Raw genomic sequence first — 21,796 nt, 5'->3', positions numbered from 1 at the left:
CTACGTTAAAAATGCAAGTTAAACTGATTTCTGCGTCCTGTTTTGTAACTAAGATAATCGTGGACACCTGATTTGAAAATGCTAACAGCACTCCAAGGGATATACTCATCCTGGTTTCTCCTGAGAAATACTGAAATGCATGGCTAAGAAGTAAAGGGGTATCTGATACCAAAATATCCCTTTGAAAGGGCCTCTGCATTGCATCTGGTAATTTCTGAAGCACACAGGCATGTGACTGCTCAACGGAAAGGGACTGCGTCCCGGGGGCCTGCCCGGCGCTGGGGGCTGTACCTCCATTTTCACTTTGTTGTCACCAAAGCACAGGTGCTGCAGGTAGGCGGCTGCGTTCGCCTGGACCGACGGGAACTGGTGCTGCAGCATGTGGATGACTTCGGGCAGCTCCGGGTCACGCCAGGCGAACTCCCTGCGCGAGACAAACGTGGCTTCAAAAAAGGAAGGGCCATGTTTTAACAATGCGCTGAATGAAGCACTTGTCATTAGAAAAAAAAGCTTGGCTGAGGCCAGAACTGGAAGTTACCAGACTCCTAAAATAGATAAATGTGAGGAACCTTCCCCCCGATCAACACATGCAGAGGGCCGGATGCTTCGGATCTTAAAGAAATCACGATAAACAGATGCACTGAAAGAGTCAAGAGAACAAAGGAAGTTCTTAATAAGAAAAACTTTTCCATCCTCATTTTCCTCTTCGATTCTAATTTTATGCCCTTCTACCTATGTCAGAAATTTGCAGGTGCGAGGCTCAGGCAAACAAGTGCACTTTAGTCAGGTGAGAAGTCATGCCTGAGCAGAGAGAAAGAAAGGCTGGTGGGAATAGGCAGATCTGGTGTCAGCCTGGAATTTGCAAATAATGTGGGCCCGAAAACTTTTAAGAAACTTACTATGTATGGTTGCTCTTGATTATATGATAGAAACACAGAAAATTATAAAAACATATTTAATCAATAATCCTATACCCAGAAAAAAACACTGTTGACATTTCCTGCTGATCTTTTTTTTCTATCATGTGTGCAAATGTGCACGTGGGGTATATAGAACTTTTTTTCAGAGAACTGGATCATATTAAATAGCACTTAATATTTCATGAGTACTTATTCATTTATTCTTATTGCAACCACACAGATATGGAGGGAGACAGAGAGGCTAAGCAACTTGCCTAAAGTCACTCGGCTAGTCAACAGCAGAGCAGTCTGCTTTCAGAGTTTGTATCAGTAACCCCTACGCTATCCCCACTTTTTGTGTAAGGAGTACACAATCATACTAAGATCATACACTTTTATACTCTGCCTTTTCAGGTAACATCACACTGTGAGCAACTGATTGGCTCACTGTTTGGGATCCTTGTTAAATGTGAATATATGCTTATATCATACGGAGACCAACTTCTTAGAAACAGTTCACAAAACAACAAATTTGCAGACTTTGACTACAGAATGAACTATTACAAAAAAATGAATACTGAATAAACCTTTAAAAAACCTTTAAATTAGCAACCTAGTGGTACTTCTACTGTCCAGTCTGTAAAGGCCTAGAGTCTCTCTCGGTCTGGGAAGGCTCCATGCGTTAACTTGCTTGTCCGCCTCAAAGGGGTAACCTATACCTGCACACACATACTTACCCATTCAAACGAGCAGTGACTCCTTCCTGTGCTGCACGTGCCAGAGCAGGTGCTACAGATACAAGCACTGGTTTCACGTACAGAATCTTTACATCCAACTCAGAAGTTTAGCCTTAATAGCACCACCAGGAATTATTTATTGAGTTTACCTGCTTCAGGCATTGTGTCATGAGCTTTACATGCATCACCTCATTTACCTTGACTTGCCCCATGAGGTAGGCACTATTAAATAACCTTTAATAGAGACAAGGAACTGGGATTAGTAATTAAGTGACTGGAGGTGGGTGAGACCCAGGTAGTCTATATGCTTCCCCTACACATAAGGCACAGAGGCAGAGGTTTTGAGGCAGAACAGTGAGAGAATGCAAGGATTTATAAGGTCACATCTATAAGGAAGATAACTCTGGTGGCCAAGTACAGAATGGATCAGAATTCGAAAAGATTGGTGACAAAAAGACTATCCACTATTTTCTCAAAGCAAAAAGAGCCATCCTTGATTTCTCTCGTTCCTAAATCCTTCTTAACCAACCTATCAGCCAGCTTTGTTTACTATCTCTATAATATTTCATATAAACCCAACCCATCCCTTCTATCTTGCCTGGCGTCTCTAACAGCCTCCTATACGCTCTCTCCGCTTCAAATATCAACCCTTCACCCCATCCACTCTTTGCACAGCCGCCAGATCATTTTTGGAAAACTGAAGCCAAGGGTGAGATGGCGATTTCTGGCTTAGGGGACAGACTGGTTGAGAATATCATTAATAAACATGAAGAATACCACAAACGCGAAGAGAGGCAGGCTAATACAGCAGGAAAAAAACATAGAATTTGGAGTTAGATTGCCCATGTTGAAGTTCCAGGTCTTTTATTTACTATGTGATTTTGAAAACTACTTAATTATTTGGAGTGTTATTTTCCACACCTGAATAACAGGAACAATAAAACTATCATCTCTACCTTCCTCTTAGGTTGGCTGTGATGATTAAATTGTGATGATGTATATTAAATGTATATTAAAATATTTTATATACTTTGAAATAATATTGATATGGATGTTTTATTAATATTCGTCAGCCCTAAAAAAGGAACTATTCTAAATAGGGCCACCGTTTTATGTACTGTTAACTATGTTAATTATTTCTGGTCAAAATCTGTCCAAAGCCTGTTATGTAAATCTACGCTGTAATTAACAGAGTGCAAGGAGTATGACTTCATCTTTCCTTGATGACTCACAATCATTACGAATACACATTTCTCTCCTCTTTAAATGGCACAGATATGGTCCAGCTTTCCTGGTATCCTTGGGTACTATGAGGGCCAGATAATACAAAGGGTGGGCTCCAGCTAGAGATGGGCAGTTAGGCTTGGTTGGCATCAATCCCAATCCTGATTTTCAGCAGAAATTTACCCTGAAAAGATTGCTATCATTTCATGGGCTGGCTGGATGGCATCAATGTCTGCTAGGATTTGCATCATTAAAACCTAAGCCCAGCCCGTGTGGTGATGAGCACTGGGTGTTATATGCAACTAATGAATCGTTGAACACTACATCAAAAACTAATGATGTACGATATGCCGGCTAACTGAAAAAAAAAATTATATTAAATTAAAAAAAACAAAAACAAAAAAACACCTAAGCCCAGACTTCTGTTTTCAGCCATGATAGAATAACTGGTACTTCCACAAAACAAAACTATATGACCAGACTAAATGTAGGAAGGAACTGTTTTTAGGTCCTGGACAATGGATAACATATGAATGTAATCACTGAGAGACAGGAATCATCATAGGAGCCTCATATTCCCTGGCTTTCTGCCTTAGGGCATTTTTTTGAATCATGACACAGGAAGCTGAGTCCATGAAGTAGAGCAATGGACTTAGTGAACTGAGGGCGAGAGACCAGAATTTGGGGATGCTAAAGTGGTTAGGAATTGTGTCACAGGGTACCAGAGAGGAGAAAACTATGCAGGGGAGATTCTACGAGTCTATAAGAGGATTACTCACAAGTCCTTAATTGAGTGCAGGGCTGTACAGATCCATGACACATCTACAGGTCAATGGAGTAGCTGTTGCAGGACAGAGCTGAGCATATGCTGTGTGATGCTGACCTCCAGCCCAGTCAGAGAGCAAACCTCTTTGAGCACTCCAGGATTTAGTCTCCACAAAGAACTATGCCACAGAGTAGAGGAATACACTAGGAGTAAAACGAACCTGAAACAGACCCATCCTAGAAGAACAAAGCCAATCCTGACAGGATCAAAAGCATCTGTCAGTAATTTACTTATCTGCCACAACAAAACTCAGAACCCTCACAGGAGACAACAGAATGCAGAGTTCAAACAATGGATCATCCACTATAGTTAGCATATGATGTAAAACTGCTACGTATAAAAGGAAACAGGAAAATGTGACCTATAAAGATGTAAAAAAACCAAAAAACAAAAACAAAACACCCAAATAACACAAACAGACCCAGAGAAAACCCAGATATTGGAATTATCAGAGGAGGACTCTGAAAGGTCATTATAGGTGTGCTCAAAAAAATAAAGGAGAAGATGCATATAGGGAATGAATAGATGAAGAATGTCTTCTGACACATGGAAACTATAAAAAAAAACCCCACCAAATTCAAGTATCTGAAGTAAAAAATTCACTGGATGGGCTTACCACAGATTGTGGGGACTACAGAAGACAGTAAATACGAAGACAGATCAATAAAAAATACCAATATGAAAAACATAGAGAAATAAAATATTTTAAAATACAAACATAGCCTTAGTAACATGTAGGATAATGTCAACTTAGACCAGAAGGAGAGGAGAATGAGTTTGGAATAGAAAAAAATATTTAAAGCAATAATAGTTAAAAATGTCCCAGTTTTGGTAAAAATCATCAACCAAAATTCAGAGACTCTCACGAATCCCAAGAAGGATAAATGTAAAAAACCAAAACCAAAAACCAAAAAAAAAAAAAAAAAAAAAAAAAACCAAAACCAAAAACACACACACACACACACAAAACAACGAAAAAAACCCACACATACCTAGGTCTGTCATAGTAAAATTGCTGGAAGTCAAAGACAAAGAGAAAAACTTGAGAGGTAGCCAGTGAAAAGGTATATTACATAATAAGAATGATGATTTCTCACCAGAAACAATGGAGGTCTGAAGACAATGCGTGACATTTTTTAAAGCGCTGAAAGGAAAAACCCATACCTATCAATCCTGAATTTTATTATCTAGCAAAAATATCCTTTAAAAATGAATTAAATAAAAACATTTTCAGATAAATTAAAGCTGAGAGAATGTTGCTGGCAGACATGCAACACAAGAAAGGCTAAAGGACGGGTTAGGTTGAAGGGAAACAGGTCAAGATGGAAACCTGAATTTACAGTAAGAACATATAGGAAGAGAACTATACGTGGTAAACATTAAGTGAATGTAAAGATCATTGTTTCTTACTTCTCTTAATTTCTGTAAAAGATAATTGAATATTTACAGTAAAAGTAGTAACACTATATTATGGGTTTTATTATGGATGTGGATGTAAAATATTTGACAATATAAAGGTCAAAGGAATAGTAAATGGAATTCTTTTGCACAGATTAGGCCGTGCTCAAAAGGAATACCATGAACGTTCTTATTCTTTATGTCGCTATCACTTTCCATAGGAGGTACTTTTGTTACTCCTTCTAAGATGTGTTGCTTATACTACTAATAAACTTTGCTTCTGCACTAGACAACACAAATTTCCATTTGTATAGAAAACATCAATAACTGCTTCAGTCTTACAAGAAATTTTTCAGGCTAATTATAATGCAGCATTAATGGTAAAGAATGTGGGCTTAGAAGTGAATAAAAATATTACCTCAAGTTTGCTATTTTCAAAACTAAAAATTAAAAGCTGTCATGAGCTTTTTATTTTGGTTTGAATATTTAAACTTCAGATTCACCTGGATTCCAGTTCTGTGTAGAATAAATGCACTTAGTATTATAAAATAATCATTTATTCATCTTACAAAATGCATTATCAGTGAAGTTTCACATAATCAAAGCTAGCCATAACAGTTTTATGCATTAGACTACAAAATTATCATACTATGAATAAGCTGAAGTATATTATCATACATGAAATCCTTATTTATAGTGAATCAACTCATATCCGAGGTCAAAACTGAAGTCTTCAGGGACATATATTAAGCTCAAAGCTCTAATCACACTTCACTGTCTTTCTGGATAGCTATTCTTTTCTCTTCAGGTTCAGCCGAGGTCTGGTCTAAATTGCCTATAATTTAAAACCCTTTTGGGAATTTCCACATCTATTAGGGTGCCTTAGTATTTTGTCATTTTGAGGTTTTAAAAAATGAAATCATATAAAAGTATTTTTTACTTAATTATACTGGAGGTACTAGAAGACAAGTTACTTAAAAACCCTTGAAATGGCAAGAACATGGAGTAGCAGAACCAAATGGATGTCTGAACTATGAAGAACTTTAGGCAAAGGAGTGACTAGGTGGAATGGTTTTAGTGAAGCAGTGGGCTTCCCATTCAACTCAAAAGCACTTTTATTTTGTTTTAATGAGCAAAATCTCACTCGTGTTTTTAATTCACATTCATTAGAATAAGTTGGTAGGTTGCTAAAAATGAATTGATAATTATAACAATTTTCTAGTAAAACAACGATTTGTAGGCAAAGAGTGAATGAAATCTTGCTAATATATGCCTTCATATAATACTCAAGCTGCTTAAAATTTAGCAATAATTCCACTCTTTCAGAAATTAAAACTCTCTTTCAGTTCGTATCTTTTTTATTTCCTGAATATTTCAAATAGCTTTCATTACAGATGAGGCTATTTTTCAAAATCAATCAAGTACTAAATGACTCATACTTATCTTAATAAAACATGCTTTCTACACGGCCAAATAAAAGTAAAAGGAGGAAACGTGTATTATTGGCCAAATATTTTTTGCTTATGAAATATGAGAATTTCTTGTAAACTATTTTCTCCTAAATGGCAGAAGTTAATAGTTAATAAAAGCGCAACACAGCATTGACCAGTAGGATTCAAAATGTACACAACACTGGTCTTTTCCAGTTTAAAACGCCATATATTTTTTCTGAAGCCCTCATCTAAAGAGTCAGTCAGGATACAGGAAAAGGGTTAAAATGATCCTTTAAAATCTTTTGTATAATTCAGACTAAGAGGCTATCCCAGGGAGTTGTCTTGCCGAAGTATGTCAGCAATGAATGCTGCAGATACTCACGCAGACCTGTGCCTTCCCTAACTCATTATTAAAGCACTGAAAGAAGGAATCTATCTTTAAAATGAAACTAACCTCAATGACCAACAGTGCTAAAATACAACTGGAAATACTAGAGATAAGGAGTTAACTGATAGTATAATAGACTTGGCAACTTGAAAAAAAGCCCGAGTGAAGGAACGCTGATGCCTGTGATACGGTAGCATTCTGGAGATTCATGACCAGTACTTGCCTCGGGTCTTTCTGAATGCTGTCTATTGACGGGGATCTTGTGGTACCATCATCGGCTGGCACTGCGTGCTGAAGCCTGTTATAATTGCACTCTTGCACTCGGTACTGTATTGGCCTGTAGGGTTCCGCGTAGGTAGCTGTTGTGTTCAGAGCATAATTATTTCTTTGGTATGTAAGGGTGCTTCGTTGGCTGGATGTCCTTTGCAGATTTCCAACACCTACTAGAAAATCAACATTTTAAAAATGATCAGTATATTCTCCACAAGGTGATACTTTTCAAAGTAAAACTACTTTTAAGAAGGGTTATAGTTTTTAACAATTACATAAATTGCTTTAAAGATTTTACCAGTATTACCAATTTAGATTTTACCAATCTAGCTCATTAGTGCTAAAAAGGCACTTAGGTTTTTAATATACACAAACAATATATCAGTTTTATTAGCAGAAAAGAGCAAAAATAAAACTATTAATCTTCTTACATGATTGAGCTTACTATGTTTATTAAGATTTAGTAACAAAAGTGCAAGGGAAATATAGAAAAGAAACTAATTTGAGAAATAAATGGTAAAATGACATAATTTCATTTTAGCAATATAAAACAATTATTCAAATCTGTAGATAATCGAGATCATCAAACTTCGAACACGTAGCGTACACAGGTTACTCGTTTTGATATGCATTTTATTTATAGACCTTTGGATTTTGATAATACTGGAAAATTTACTTCATGAGAAGGAAGACTGATGTATCAAATTCTTCTACAGCTACTCCCCGAAATTTTTGCACGATGGTATGTATAAAGGTACTGTACACTGTATTTAAGAGTTCTTTCTTAATTATTGCAGAAGGTATCTCTCCAATGACCACAGACATATTCTTTCCACAATGAAATGATTTTAATAACACTATTTCTTTTTTTTTTTTTTTTTAAAGATTTTATTTATTTATTTGACAGAGATAGAGACAGACAGCGAGAGAGGGAACACAAGCAGGGGGAGTGGGAGAGGAAGAAGCAGGCTCATAGCAGAGGAGCCTGATGTGGGGCTTGATCCCATAACGCCGGGATCACGCCCTGAGCCGAAGGCAGACGCTTAACCGCTGTGCCACCCAGGCGCCCCAACACTATTTATTTCTTAAGCCTATGAAAGAAATTCCTTGGGAGTTTTCTTCTACTTGTTTGATAGGATGCTAAATTACCAATCACTTAATAAAGCCAATTAGATCTTAAAAAAAAATTCCTCAATTTACAGAACATAATAAGCGCAATATTTCTTCACTGATATCTATTAAAAATTGGTACACTTTATTAGAAGAAAAATCCTGCAGCAGACCAAGTTATCGGTGTTTGGCAAAGAGTCAATTCAGATACAGTCTCCTCTCTCCTGGTGTTCTGGGAGGTATGCCTCCCAGAGCTATGCCTTTATGGGGGTATCAGTGTGGGCATGTTAATAAATCTGTCCTATCTCTTTTGCTTTTTAAATATTTTATTTATTTATTTGAGAGAGAGAGAGAGAGAGAGAGTGAGCAGGGGGAAGAGCAGAGGGAGAGAATCTCCAGCAGACTCTGAGCTGAGTGTGGAGCCGTATGAGGGGCTTGATCCCACAACCCTGAGATCATGACCTGAGCTGAAACCATGAGTGGGATGCCCAACCAATGGAGCCACCCAGGCACCCCTGTACCAACTCTTAAAAAAAAAGAAAAAAAAAAAGGAAGGGCCTCTTGGGATTCCAGGAGCCAGACCCACAGCCCAGTCTGGCAGCTCACATGGCCATGGGCTATAGCTTCTGCTCTATCAGCCACTATAGTGTGGCATAAATGTGACAGGGGGGGTGCAAGGGTGCGATGCAATAGCTCCCTATTTTTATAAATGCAGTTATTGTATTCTGTCCCAGACTGGGTCCATCATAAGGAATATTATTTCACATTCTACACTTAGACATTCAGAGGAAATCTAGCATCTAAAAAGAAGTAATGTGAAATGCACTTGGGCTGCATACATGCTAAATCAAAGATAGGTAAATAACTCATAAAGGGATCTTCTCTAAATACACATTCCAGGCAACAAAAATCACAAAGGAATATTCCAACAAAGGTTTTCCTGTCTATATCTGCTATGTTTTGAACCCAAGGAGAGTCAGATTTATAGCTCTACAAACTTATTTGTGAATTAACAGTATAATCACCATGTTCATTGATTAGATTAAACTAAGGTTAAAAAATATTTCACCTATAAATAGGTACAACACGAACTTCTGTTTTACTCTTTATCGATCAGTTGTCACAGCTGCGTATCTGACAACCAAATGGGCAACATGATTTCATTAGTAAGGGTCACCCAATCTCAATAAAAATCTTCCTGTTCTTGGGCCCGTGCATTTGGGAACTGAGCTGAACTGCGCTGAGGCCCACCTGAGCCTGTGCGGTACAGTGCTGTCTGTGATCCTTGGAGCTCCACGGTCCCATGGTTTGGGCTGCGGTACACTGGGCTGTAATAGGTCCTCCCCTCATATATAGGAGTGATGTGCAAGTCAGGAGACACAGCTGAACGAAGGTCTTGCCCAAGCTGGCTATGCTGACTAGCATAGGAACTCCGTAAGCCTAGAGGCAGGAAAATGACATCATTAAGAAATTGAGAAAACCGTGGTGAGGTTAAAAGCCTTAATAAGACCTTACCAACAGGACTAAATGTTAAGTCTAAACACCAAACCTACTGAGTTTTACAAAAGGAGGATGCCAGATATGAAAAGGATATCATGTATATTTTTAGAGGCAAACTTTCTCTGGCAGTCAGATAAAGGTAAATTTTGTAAGAAAAAATAAGAAATTGTTAGATGGTTTGATACTCAGAAATTCGTTCCCCAACTGTAAGCTATTTTAGCAGGGTGACCAAAAAGAGAATGCCCTCTTCTACTGTTACACAATTTTCATTGTTAAAACGTAAGAGCAGTGGTTCGTGCCTTTCTCTTTGCTGCTCTACAGAACTGGACTACCAGCTCTTTGCAGGCCGGGCCCACTATGTCCCACACCTCTTAAATCTCAACATCTAAGACAATGTCTACATAATGGTGCTTAGTAAAGGCTGATGTTCAAGGACACTTTTGAAATATGTCTCTATTCACCCATGATTTTTACAGGAAAACATAAAATTTCATGTTACAAAATTTAGAATATTATCAGTGAACTAAGAACATTTGTTAAGTATTATGAGGTATTATATTACTATTTGTTGTTACTGTATTTTTCTTTTTTTTTTTTTTTAACATAGTTGCTTTTGCAGGAACCCACATGCCAGCTTCTTGTTTACCTTCCTTCTAGTGCAAAGGAAAAGTACAAAGTTAGTACATTAGTATTAAATCATTTGAAATTTTCTTTCATTCAAATTGCTAGTAACTAGAAAGTCAACATTTTTAAAATGGGACTTGAGATAAAAAAGTACATTTTAAACCCAAACATTTTATTTTCCTAAAGAAAGTGAATTAGTACATTCAATATCATGATGCTCTGAAGTTTGTGATTTGTCATTATTAGTAAGTAAAATCTCTCACTTGGTAAGAATAAAGTTACAATTCCAAATTTGAGCAAGAGAAAGCACAAACATATCTGACGTCAGCACTTACTTGCTTTTTAAAAGATTGCAAATAATTAACACAGTAACTAATTACAGAAAGATAGGATCATTCACCTCCTATTAGCTCAGTTAATCATATCGGAACTAAAAACAAATGGGCCTGAACGTGAGTGATACTGTTGCTTACTGAGGAGTGGCAAGAAAGCTTAATACGTAGAGCGTCTGAGATGAATGATTATTACCTACCCTGGACAGCAATGTAACATGGGAAGAAACTAAATGAACCAATGTAGGTTTTGGCTACGGCTCTCCACTTGCTAAAATGACGATCATATAATCGGGAGATTATCTGGCCAAAACTCATTTCAAAACCAAGGAAACTGAGAGCCTCAAAAGAAATGTGATTCATCTCCATCAGAGAACTGCTTCCTGGTAGGGCTGAGAGGAAACACCCAACACTGGACACAGCTAACCCTCAAGGTTCAAGGAGACATGGTGTGAGAAAACTTGAACTTGGCAAAGCCCTCCATGAGCAGAGAATTAAAGGGCCAGGTCAGCCCACCAGGAAGACATGGAAGCCAATATAACTCTAAAGATGATATTATGATCGTTACTGTAAAGTTTTCATTTGGGGATTTCCGCTTTTTATTCACTTGGCGATTTCTCATTCCTCTTAGCAGAGGAAAGCTCCGTTTCTCTATGGAACCCATGAGTACTCTGAATAAAGGTGCAGGCATTATATTTGTTAATGGTGATATGAAGTGGGCAGGTAAATGGACCTGGTCCTTGGTAATCTTTTCAACACAAGGTACTATGTTAACACTCGGCAGAGCCACAAACACTCGTCATTTGCCGTGGGAGTCTGTAGATCACTCAACACTTGGCACCGCAAGCCGAGCGCGGATGCTCCTGAAGGCAGCTGAGCTGCCGTGCCGCCCACCGCCCGCCACGGTCATGTGAAGTAAGACCGGAGCGTTCTGCAGCATTCTCAGAATGTCACAGTCCCCTGTGCAAGGATCCGGCTAGATTCTTCATTGGAAACCATGCAGGATAGGATTTATAAATATTCGTACATATTTACTATAATTTCATGGGAAAGGTAACAAAATAAGCTTGTTGGTATCTCTAAAAAGCATCTAGCAAATATTCCACTTGTTATAAGATTATTAGTGAGATGAAATTACTATATGTGACAGACTACAATGGGAAATAAAAGCCTTAGATTTAGAGTGAAATATAGTACTTTTTGATTTTAGAAATTGTTGTGAAGAACATAACAGTGATGGTTACTATTTTTGTTCACCTACTCATGCATGCAAACAAATAAAACATACAGTCCTACAGATTTACATTTAAAAAAATCAAAAAATTACATAGTCCCTATTGAATAAGTAAAATGATTATATGTAGAAAGTCCACCAAAATTTAGTATCTTTTAAATTGGAAGACAAGTAATTATCTTCTATAATTGTTACTAGAAATAATTTTTCCAGAAGTATTCACACAAATTAATTTTTAATAGCCTTATCTCCCCCTCCACATAATGAAAACACTGATCTTCTGCAATATTATTTACCTATACAATAGTTTCTATTTGTGATTCCACAAATACATACTAGTTTACCTATTACAATGACATATTCCCTGTGATTTAAAATCTTTATATTTAAGACACTGGAAATAAGCATAAATTTTTCTCCCAAACAGTATTCTTTGGATTCTCAAAACTTTTCTTGACATGCTATGATTTTACTGAAATGAGTATTTTAGGGCAGGAGTATTTTTCTACAAAGATGTCAGAAGTAATTTATACACATATTGTATCATCACTTAAATTATGATCATCAAATATCCAAGTGTCTGAATCTATTACAAAATATTGCTTCGGGCTTATCAATTAGAAGGCTATTCATCCTTTGAAATCAAGAACCATAGGAAGTATCATGACAAGCACAATACTTTCTGAAGTAAGAATAAATAAAGGAATTCACAAAATAGGATCCGCATTCAGAATAAGTAGGCAGGTAGATGATGAGATGCGAAGCTTCCCTAGACCCTTTATATAAGGAAATGCTTTGCTTCTTTTGAAGATTGTAGTAGACTAGGGGCAAAAAAAAAACTTGTGATAGGCTTAGGTCTGCTTTTTTTCTCCTGAAACAAAGTCTAATTTCACCTGCAATGTCAAAAGGCAGGTTTTTTAAACCATAGGAGATCATCCATCTCAGGGTTAAACATAGACAGTAATTTATGTGCTCACTTCCTTTCTTGGGTTTCTACTTCACTCTTTTGCAAACATAGATTTCTGCTAGCTATTCTATACATACACAGGGGGGAATACAGAAATCCTCAGAACCATTTATCTTTCAAGGTTTCCTTGAGAGACAGAATTTCATAAATGATTCCCACCTCACTTTGCTGCAGACTTTCAGAGGCATGCTTGAAAATATCTAAGCCAAGTACTCTCCTCTGATTATTGAAAAAGAGGTGGTTTCTCTACTAGGACTTTCTCTGAGCTCAAATTCTAGTTCAGTATTAATTCTTCATGCAAAATTATTCAATTAGAAAATCTCAAAAAGACTACCTTTCTCAGAAGCCATAAGGAAAAGATATTGATTTTACTTCACAAAATATTAAAAACTTGAGTAAGAAATACCAAAAACAAAGTCAAAGGTTACAAAAAGGAAAAAAATACTTGAGAAGTACAAGAAGCTAATTTACTTCAAATATAAAAAGCTATTACAAGTTATACAAACAGACAAAAATCCTAAACTTGTGGTTTGCAGAAAAGAAATAAAATGGCTGACAAACATGTATGATCTTCAATCTCAGTCGTAGCTCAGTTAAGGGCATTTAAAAAATTACGATGCAGCTCTTAACCTACCCCACTGGCAAAGACGCAGCACTGGCAACATGCAGTGCTAGTGAAGGTCTAGGAGGACAGATATGCTCAAAACTAATGCAGTTTTTCTGAAAGGCAGGAGGTATGACAGTACTTCTTTAAGAACAAATAAGCACATATTTTGACTCAGCAATTTTACTTTAAGAAATAGATCCCGTAGTTATCTTAGTATCTACGTACAAAATACGTAAGAACAATGTAGATCAATATATATTGCATTGTTGTCTCTAATATCTAAAAATGAAAAAACCACCTAAATGTCCATTAATAAGGAAGAGATTAAATAAATTACAATACATCTATAAAAATGGGGTCCTCGGCATCCATTGACAACATGGAGCTTTCACACATATTAAAAAAAGATAGATATATATATATATAACACATATTTATAGATGTATAAGGTATATAAATATATAATAGAATTCCCATCAGTATAAAATGCAATGTGTGCCCATTTGTATGTAATATATATACTTATATATGTAAACACAGATACATACACTGGTGAGTGGGACTGGTTGAGGGTAGAGGAGCTTGAGATTTTCACTTCGCATTTCATATTTTCTTATCGGTTACTTTAAAACACTGTAATTTAAAACACTAACTAAAGATAAATTTCAATTTGATAAAAAGAACAATGTCTATACATTATGTGGGAAACCCTCCATGAAAAGACCCAGAAGAAAATGGCTGTAATATTAGGCACCTTGCTGGTGTCTTTCTGATTTAATCCAAGTGGCATTTGAAGGTAATCATAAGAGCTTTGTGAATTTCCCATTGGGAAGCTAAAAGCAAGGCAGTACATGAGAAAATTCCATATTCTATACCATTAAAGCATTTCTTTTAAAAAAGGCTAAATATTTAAAAAGATATTCTGATACCGTCTTTTAACGTAACTTAGGGGTTTGGATATGGGTGAGCTTAGCTGGTAAAAAATCTTTCATTAAAAAACAAAAACAAAACCCAACAAACAGCTTAGAACTCTAACCAGTGCTTCTAAAATGCAAAAACATAATTTTCATACCCTAATACTGGGAGGGGGAAGAACGTATTCCCTGTAAAAATTTCTGGTTGATAAAAATGTATATAGTTTCATGCATTAAGAATTATAGCACCTGAAAGACAAGTCAGCCTGACTTCAGCAATGTAAACTTTGAGGTAAAAACATTAGCTTTTCCCACTTTATCATGCTCTGTTTCAGCGACGATCGCACGGAAGGCTTCCTCCCCGGGCTTTATGTAGTGCTGTCACTTTGCACTCACCTGTCAGGCTGTCTGGCCGAGGTGGAACCATTCTTTCATAAATTTCATACTGCTGCTGTCCAAATTGTTCCATGTCGTGAACAGTCCTTTGCAGTGAAGGTCCCAGATGTTGTGGTACGGCGGTCATCCCTGAGCGTTTGGGGGACGACGACCCCACCTGGCCTTGGGATGGGGAAGCTACTCGAGTCTGTGCATCCATCAGGGTCAGTGGGGACCCTACTCTTGTGGTAGTTTGGTACTGAGGGGTTGGTCCGTTGGGATTGGAGGTCTGCCGGGAGGTGACTGACCCAATCCGCCGTACAGCTGTTGGGGAGGCGGGTCTCTGTGCAGAGTACGGAGAGGCTGCCCGCTGAGCAGGTAATGTGGTGGAGGAATACGCACTGGGGTTCAGTGGTCGGGAGTCGGTCACTGACGGAGAGCCAAATCCACTACCCAGAGAAGTTCTCAGTGACCCCCTTGAAGGAGACACGCCTGTGCTGATAACATAAGAAGGAGACTGTGCTCTAGATGGAACTGAACTAACTCTTCTCATGGCCCGATTGGCTACTGATGGCTGATGAAAGGGGGGAGAAAAGAGAATGGGTTTATCCAGGGTTTTGCGTCCACTGTCATTACAGAAAAAAAATGCACACAGCTCACTAAAGAACGTTTTTCACTATTTTTTCCTTTTTATGCTTTAGAGCTGGATATTTGTCCTTACTGTGCTTTACTTGGTCTACCTTTTCTTGGTAGTTTAACCTCTCCCTTCTCCCCTTCAGAATACTAAAATCAACCAATAAAGAGCGAAATGAAGAATACTTAATATTCCTTTTTCTTTTGTCTTTATATTTTTTACCCTTTTGCCTATGCATTTTTCATAACAGATAAAATGTTTTATTGTCATTTGCAACAACATGGATGGATCTAGAGTATATAATGCTAAGTGAAATAAGACAAAGACAAATACCATATGATTTCACTCATATGTGGAATTTAAGAAACAAAACAAAGGAAGAAACAAAGAAAAAGAGAGACAAAGGAAGAAAAAACAGACTTCTAAATACAGAGAACAGACTGGTGGTTGCCAGAGGGGAGGCGGGTGGGTGGAGGGGTGAAACAGATAAAAGGAATTAAGAAAACACTTACAGTGAGGAGCACTGAGTAATACACAGAATTGTTGAATTGCTATATGGTATACCTAAAACTAATATAACTAATATAACACTATATTTAATTATACTACAATAAAAAAGTACCATATTGCAAGTGGAAAGGGTCACTGGAACAATATACTTATTTTGTGCCCTGTGAGTCAAACTTTGGCCAAGGTAATGCATTTATGTAAAAAACAAAACAAGACAAGACAAAATTTGAATGCGCCAATCTAAATGTAGCTAGAGGAGTGTCTATAATTTATTCATCTTTATGGACTGCCCCCATTGACAAAAGGAATGTGTTCTCTCAATGTGGAATAAATGAATGTTTGGATAGGGTCTGGGGTCCAAAGCTCTCCTCCATGAAGCTACTCTCAAGGGACAGCTTGGTTGCAAAGGTGCTCCAGGCAAATTTCTCTCTTCTTTTAGCTCAAGTGTGGCTCCTAGTGATTTTGGCCATTTCTTTCTACCTCCTTTGATCTATGAACTCTTATCTTTAGCTGGTGGATTAAAAGAGATGCAAAAAAGTACCCCAAAATCTGCTGCAGCAGGAGGAGTGCTCAAAGTCTCTGGTGGGTTCTTGGCTAGCCAGCTGGAAAAGACTAGAATGGGAAATGAAGAACATTTCTGCCATGGCTGGTCCTTCTATGAATCTGTAGACTCCTGTAAACACTAGGTCTCAGATGCCTTTCTTGATGCAGCACAATGAGGGATGGTGGCTGGACTGGGGCACTAGCCTGAGAGAAACAGGCATAGGATCTGACAGTAGGGCACGGAGCTACAAGCCCAGGACCAGGCTGCTGGAGTACAGTTCCTGCCAAGCCCCTTTCACTTTTAGTTAGGGCCCTAAGAGAACAACCAGGAATAAGGCAAGGACTTTGTACACTCTTAGATATCATTAAGAGGAAGACTGCTTTGACTCCACGCATCACAAGCAAGTGGACTAGCTGAAACCCCTGCTTGGAGACCTACGCGTGCTCAAACTCAACAACTCTGGGAAGGCAACAGCCATGGAGAGAAGATCAGGGTGGGAAAGCAGCTGTAAATAAAACAATAAGGCAAGAAAGAGGGAGTCTGCAAATCAGTGGACAGTTGGAAAATTAAAATCTGTGCTCGAGGTCTAGAAATAGTGTTAAAAATAAGTAAAGAAGATCTCACATATGAGCGGTTTACTACCAAAATGGGATACTTGGTCCAAGAGCTAGAAATGTGTTGCCCAGACTACATGCAAATCAAGAGATTTTAGAGACCCCCCTGCAACCTACTTCTTCAGCTCTAGGAACAAAACCAACTTACTAAGTTGAGGGGGAAAACAGAGGTAACACGCCCACTTTTAGGGGGAAAAAAGCAATTTCTGTAGTTAAGATAATTATTATTCTAAAGCGTGACTTCAAACCAGTTGACATAAAAATTCACCCAAGCAGATAAAACTCCTGTAGCACTTAGTCCAAAGCTTCTCGAACTTTCCCATAAAAGCATCCCTACCGGCAAAGAAATAAATGTATACTCTAAGGACTGGAGGTGCAGCTTGGCTTAAAAATTCATGCACTAGGCGCAGGATGACTGGAGAAAAAAAGATTCGTGCACTATATTTTTGTTTGTTTTAATATAGAAATGTTTCTCATTACTTAAAAATTTCTTCTACATTGTTGAGCCAAAGTGCCAAAGCCCTCTTGCGCTCCTCCTTTGGCGCGGGAAGCCTGGCCCACTGCAGTGCTACCTGCAGGGTTTCCTCTATTCCATTATGGGAGGATGAGTGTCCACCTAACTTGTTTGATGATCTTGCCATTTTTCAGCTCCAGAGAAATCACCGGGGTACTTGGACAGACTGTTTTCCTCACTAGTTACTGCCACTCTGGATCCTACTGCTTCCATTAATTCTGGCCCATGCTAGTGGACTGATGTGAACAAGGTGGGAATGAGTGAGGAGCTAAGGAGTTTTTGTAAATATATACACACGCCATCTTATTTTTTTTTTGACCAACAAGTTAGAAAATCCTAACTTAACAGAATGGTTATACTTGTATATGGTAACTTTCTATAGGCATGAATATCTACATTCTTTTTTTTTTTTTTCTTAAGATTTTTAAAATTTATTTACTTGTCAGAGAGAGCACACGCACAAGTATCAGCAGGTGGAGGGAGAAGCAGGCTCCTCGCCAAGCAAGGAGCCTGACACGGGACTCAATCCCAGGACCCTGGGATCGTGACCTGAGCTGAAGGTAGACCTTTAACCAACTGAGCCACCCAGGTGTCCCAGATATCTACATTCTAACAAAGAAACGTGATATCAGGGAACAATTCCAAAGGTGAAGGCAAAACGCTTTGGTTAGAACAGGCCAATCCCATTTGCTGAGGTGTGGGAAGAGCCTCTAGGACTCTTCAGAACATATTGTAGCTCTAGTATTTTTAGGAATGCACAACCCCTAAGGGACTAGAACATTCCACCCAGTTTTCTCATACCCCCGCCCTGGACTCTTCCTCTCATGCCTAACTTGCTTCTTCTAAAAGAATACTCTCCTGTATCTGGAGTTTATCAGAATTTGTTCATATGAGCTAATAAATAATTCCTAATAGTTCTTTTAAAAAAATATCACAGACCTGAATAGCATTAAAATGATTTTGCTACTTTGTCCATTCTATAAGATCAAATTTGTACATATTGGTTTTACATCTAATAAAGAATACTTATAACAGATATTCAGTTAGGAGGGTATTTCTTCACAGGGATCTTGATGTGCTTGGCTTACCTGAACCAGTGTTTGTCCTTCAGCTCTTGAATTCCTCACCAAATGGTTATTAGTTGAGCCTATGAATGAATGCTGTGGTCTGTTTTCTGCTTTACTCAAATTCTGGCTGTTGTGGAAACTCCCTGCTTCCTGGTATCCACTGTCAGAATAAGAATTCATTTGTGTTGAACTTCTTGAGTTACCCAATGATCCTGCAGGAATGAAACCAGCAGGAAATATCTTTATTTTACACTTCCGATGCTCATTTTCAAATAGCACAAATTAAAAGCAAATCGATACTTAAAAGATAATACAACAGACCCTCACTTTCATGGAGAGATGTCTGTTCTGGTGAATAGAGGGTCCCCTGTTCTGGCTCTGTCCTGATGAGATAGTTGTTGGGGTGGACAGCGTCAGAAACTCTAGGTTTGTTTACACCAGTATTTGGCACATCTGTAAGAAGATAAGTTTAATCAGCTAAATCATGACAGTATTACATAAAAACTTGCTACACAGGTTCAGATATTTGTAACTTCTTATAATCTATATGTTAATACAAGACTATTTTCATTGTAAACTGCATAATCATTTAGACTCTTTCCTCTATGAAAGTGTTCCATATACTCATTTTATTAATATATTTTTCTAAATTTTATGACAATTTTTCAGCCTGATTACCACACCAAGTTAACTTATATATTATATGAAATCAAAATCTGAAAACTGACCTTGTTCCTCCTTGGAAAACTCACCTCTCAGGTGTCTTTCTCCAAGAGGAAGACTCTGGGTAAAGTGGCTAAGTGTTTAATAAAAGATCTTCCATACCTCCAAATGTTTGAAATAAAAACTTGCATGGTGTTTATATTATTGAGCTTGGTAATGAAATCTCCAAAGGTAGAGTTAGGTTTTTATGTTTTATTTCATGATATTTACAATCAGGGGAACTCTGTACAGTGTTTTCATAGTTACAAATGATGGAAATTTTAATTTTTTATCCGTTTGCCTACCTTACTCTTAGTCTTTTTCTGAATCAATATAGACAAATCTAAACCTGATCCTTGTTTCCTCAAGCCAAATCCACCTCTCCCATTATCTTTACTTTCAACTGTATCATTTTGCCATCTTGATCTTAAAAACAAAACTATTTACCCCCTTTCCTATCTCCCACATCTGTTTTGTATGCTGTAAGTTGAGGTGGTGTATATCACTGCTTTCCCCATTTCCATTCAAATGTGACCTCTTCTATTTCTTCAAAATACATTTGCTCATGTGCTGATTATCTTCAGAAGTCTCTTTCCTCAAATTTAACCCTCAGGTTGCTAAGAAACATTTTTTTCAGGAATGCTGCTTCACTCTCTCTTCAAAGATTTACACAAAGTCCGAATCACATTTTGAGTCCAACGTATAATCCTAAGAATTTCAATGTTTTCATTTGTCCTTCCTTTCTGAATTTCTTCCTTGAACTATTATATTAAGGCCCGAAGAATGCAGCTATGGGAAAAGATAGGTGTGTGCGTCAGACACAGGGAGCATCTGCGGGAAAGAAGCCTAGGAAAAATTTCCTATAGGAAGTAAAGCTCGCCCCTTCTTCACCACGCTTAAACTCTCTCGCCATGAGAGTATAAGCTCAGTGTGAGCAGGGACTTTGGTCTCGTCTGTTTACTGTTACTTCCTCAGTGCCGAGGATAGGTACATTGTACACAGTAGGTGACTGGTAAATATTTGTCAAACAAATTCCCACTAAGAAGAGCACCTTCTCTTTATTGAGTGCTGATTCACGCCTGGCTCTGTGTTATGGCTTTATTACGTTCAATAAAGTTTTATCTATGTAAAGCAAAGTAAAACTTGTAGGCATTGCTGATCAAGCTAGTTTGGAAAGCGAATACAAGTTTTATAGGAGAGCCTGGAGCCCCACTGCATTCTAAACCTTTAGCTTGACGCTGAATTCAATCCAAGGTTTTGTTTCCTAGCCTCCAGAAAGATTCACAGACATTCTTAATATAGGTTTTTAATGACCTGTCTCCTGATTTATTATTTGACAGTACACTTCTAGGTGGTAGAGTTCTGTGACAGTTCTGAATTCCTAAGTTTGGAATTTCAATAAAGATTACAGATTGTATATGGTTTCCCCGATACACACTGAAACCCGAATCTGAGGCTCTGTCAGGCTGATAATCCTGGGGAGTGATCTGCTGCATTTGTAAGTCTTCTGTTACGAGTTTCGACGGTTCTACACATTCTTATGCAGTACTTCTGGATGGAATTTCCTTAAGGACTAAGGAAAATCCGTAGTTTGCTAGGCTAGAAGAGTTTTACGTGGAATTGGTGTGCCGGGGAATAGTGACACAAGGGACGGCCTGACAGCAGGGCTGTGCCCCAGTCCACTGTGGCTTCATCCAAAACGGAGCTCTGACACATCAAATACGAAGCGGCAACCAGCTGTAGACATGGCAGCGCCCCTGTGGTAGCTCCAAGTCTTCTCATACGTGGAAAATGTACCATTTTTTAAAAGAAAAAGAGGTTTAGACAGTTCTTAGCTTCAGCTTTAGTACAAGATAAAACGTGGGACACCAATACATCAAAGCTTTTGGCTTGGAAACACTAGGTGGCATGCCATGTCAGGAGCTGAAAACTTATCACCATGGAAACCAAAACCCATTAGAGTTCCAGGTATGCTGCTTTTTTTTTTTTTTAAACTATTAGGAGCTAGTATTTAAATAGGAAAAGAGAAAGAAGCACCCTAAAAATCTGTACCTCAGCAATTGTGTCTCCTCATCCAGTAGAACATTTTTTCACAAATCATGTGACAAACAATTGTGCTCATTTAAACTCTTCTTTGAGGAAAGCTATTTAAAATAAATAATCTTAAACAGAGCAAGCACAAATCGTGAGATACAGGATTCCATACTAGTCACCCTAATTAACAGAATTAGTATCTCCAAAAAAACACAAAAACAAATGAAATAAACAAAATTACCCTGAAAGTAATATAACCATGTACCCTCTCTAAGTATTAGTACCTGTTTCTTACACTTCTAAAGATTTATTTATTTGAGAGAGAAAGAGGGAAGCAGA

At 37.9% G+C, this 21,796-nt stretch overlaps 1 protein-coding gene across 17 annotated transcripts in view; it reads right to left on the bottom strand.

Moving 5' to 3' along the window:
- Positions 1-21,796, bottom strand: part of PKP4 (plakophilin 4) — a 235,706-nt gene that overhangs the window by 40,989 nt on the left and 172,921 nt on the right. For 10 of the 17 annotated variants that reach the window (XM_057317931.1, XM_057317928.1, XM_057317952.1 and 7 more), the window contains 6 exons: positions 19,043-19,174; positions 18,743-18,933; positions 14,860-15,412; positions 9,537-9,725; positions 7,125-7,348; positions 292-420 (listed from right to left, as the gene is read on the bottom strand). In XM_057317931.1, coding sequence (XP_057173914.1) covers positions 292-420; positions 7,125-7,348; positions 9,537-9,725; positions 14,860-15,412; positions 18,743-18,933; positions 19,043-19,174 — 1,418 coding nt within the window. The remainder of the gene's footprint in view (positions 1-291; positions 421-7,124; positions 7,349-9,536; positions 9,726-14,859; positions 15,413-18,742; positions 18,934-19,042; positions 19,175-21,796) is intronic. The other 7 variants (XM_057317940.1, XM_057317933.1, XM_057317958.1 and 4 more) reach the window with 3 other exon arrangements.

The sequence above is a fragment of the Ursus arctos genome, unplaced genomic scaffold (genome assembly GCF_023065955.2).
Source record: "Ursus arctos isolate Adak ecotype North America unplaced genomic scaffold, UrsArc2.0 scaffold_1, whole genome shotgun sequence".
NCBI lineage: Eukaryota > Metazoa > Chordata > Mammalia > Carnivora > Ursidae > Ursus > Ursus arctos.
Note: the sequence above shows the minus strand (reverse complement) of the source record. Positions and strands in the feature narration are given on the sequence as shown.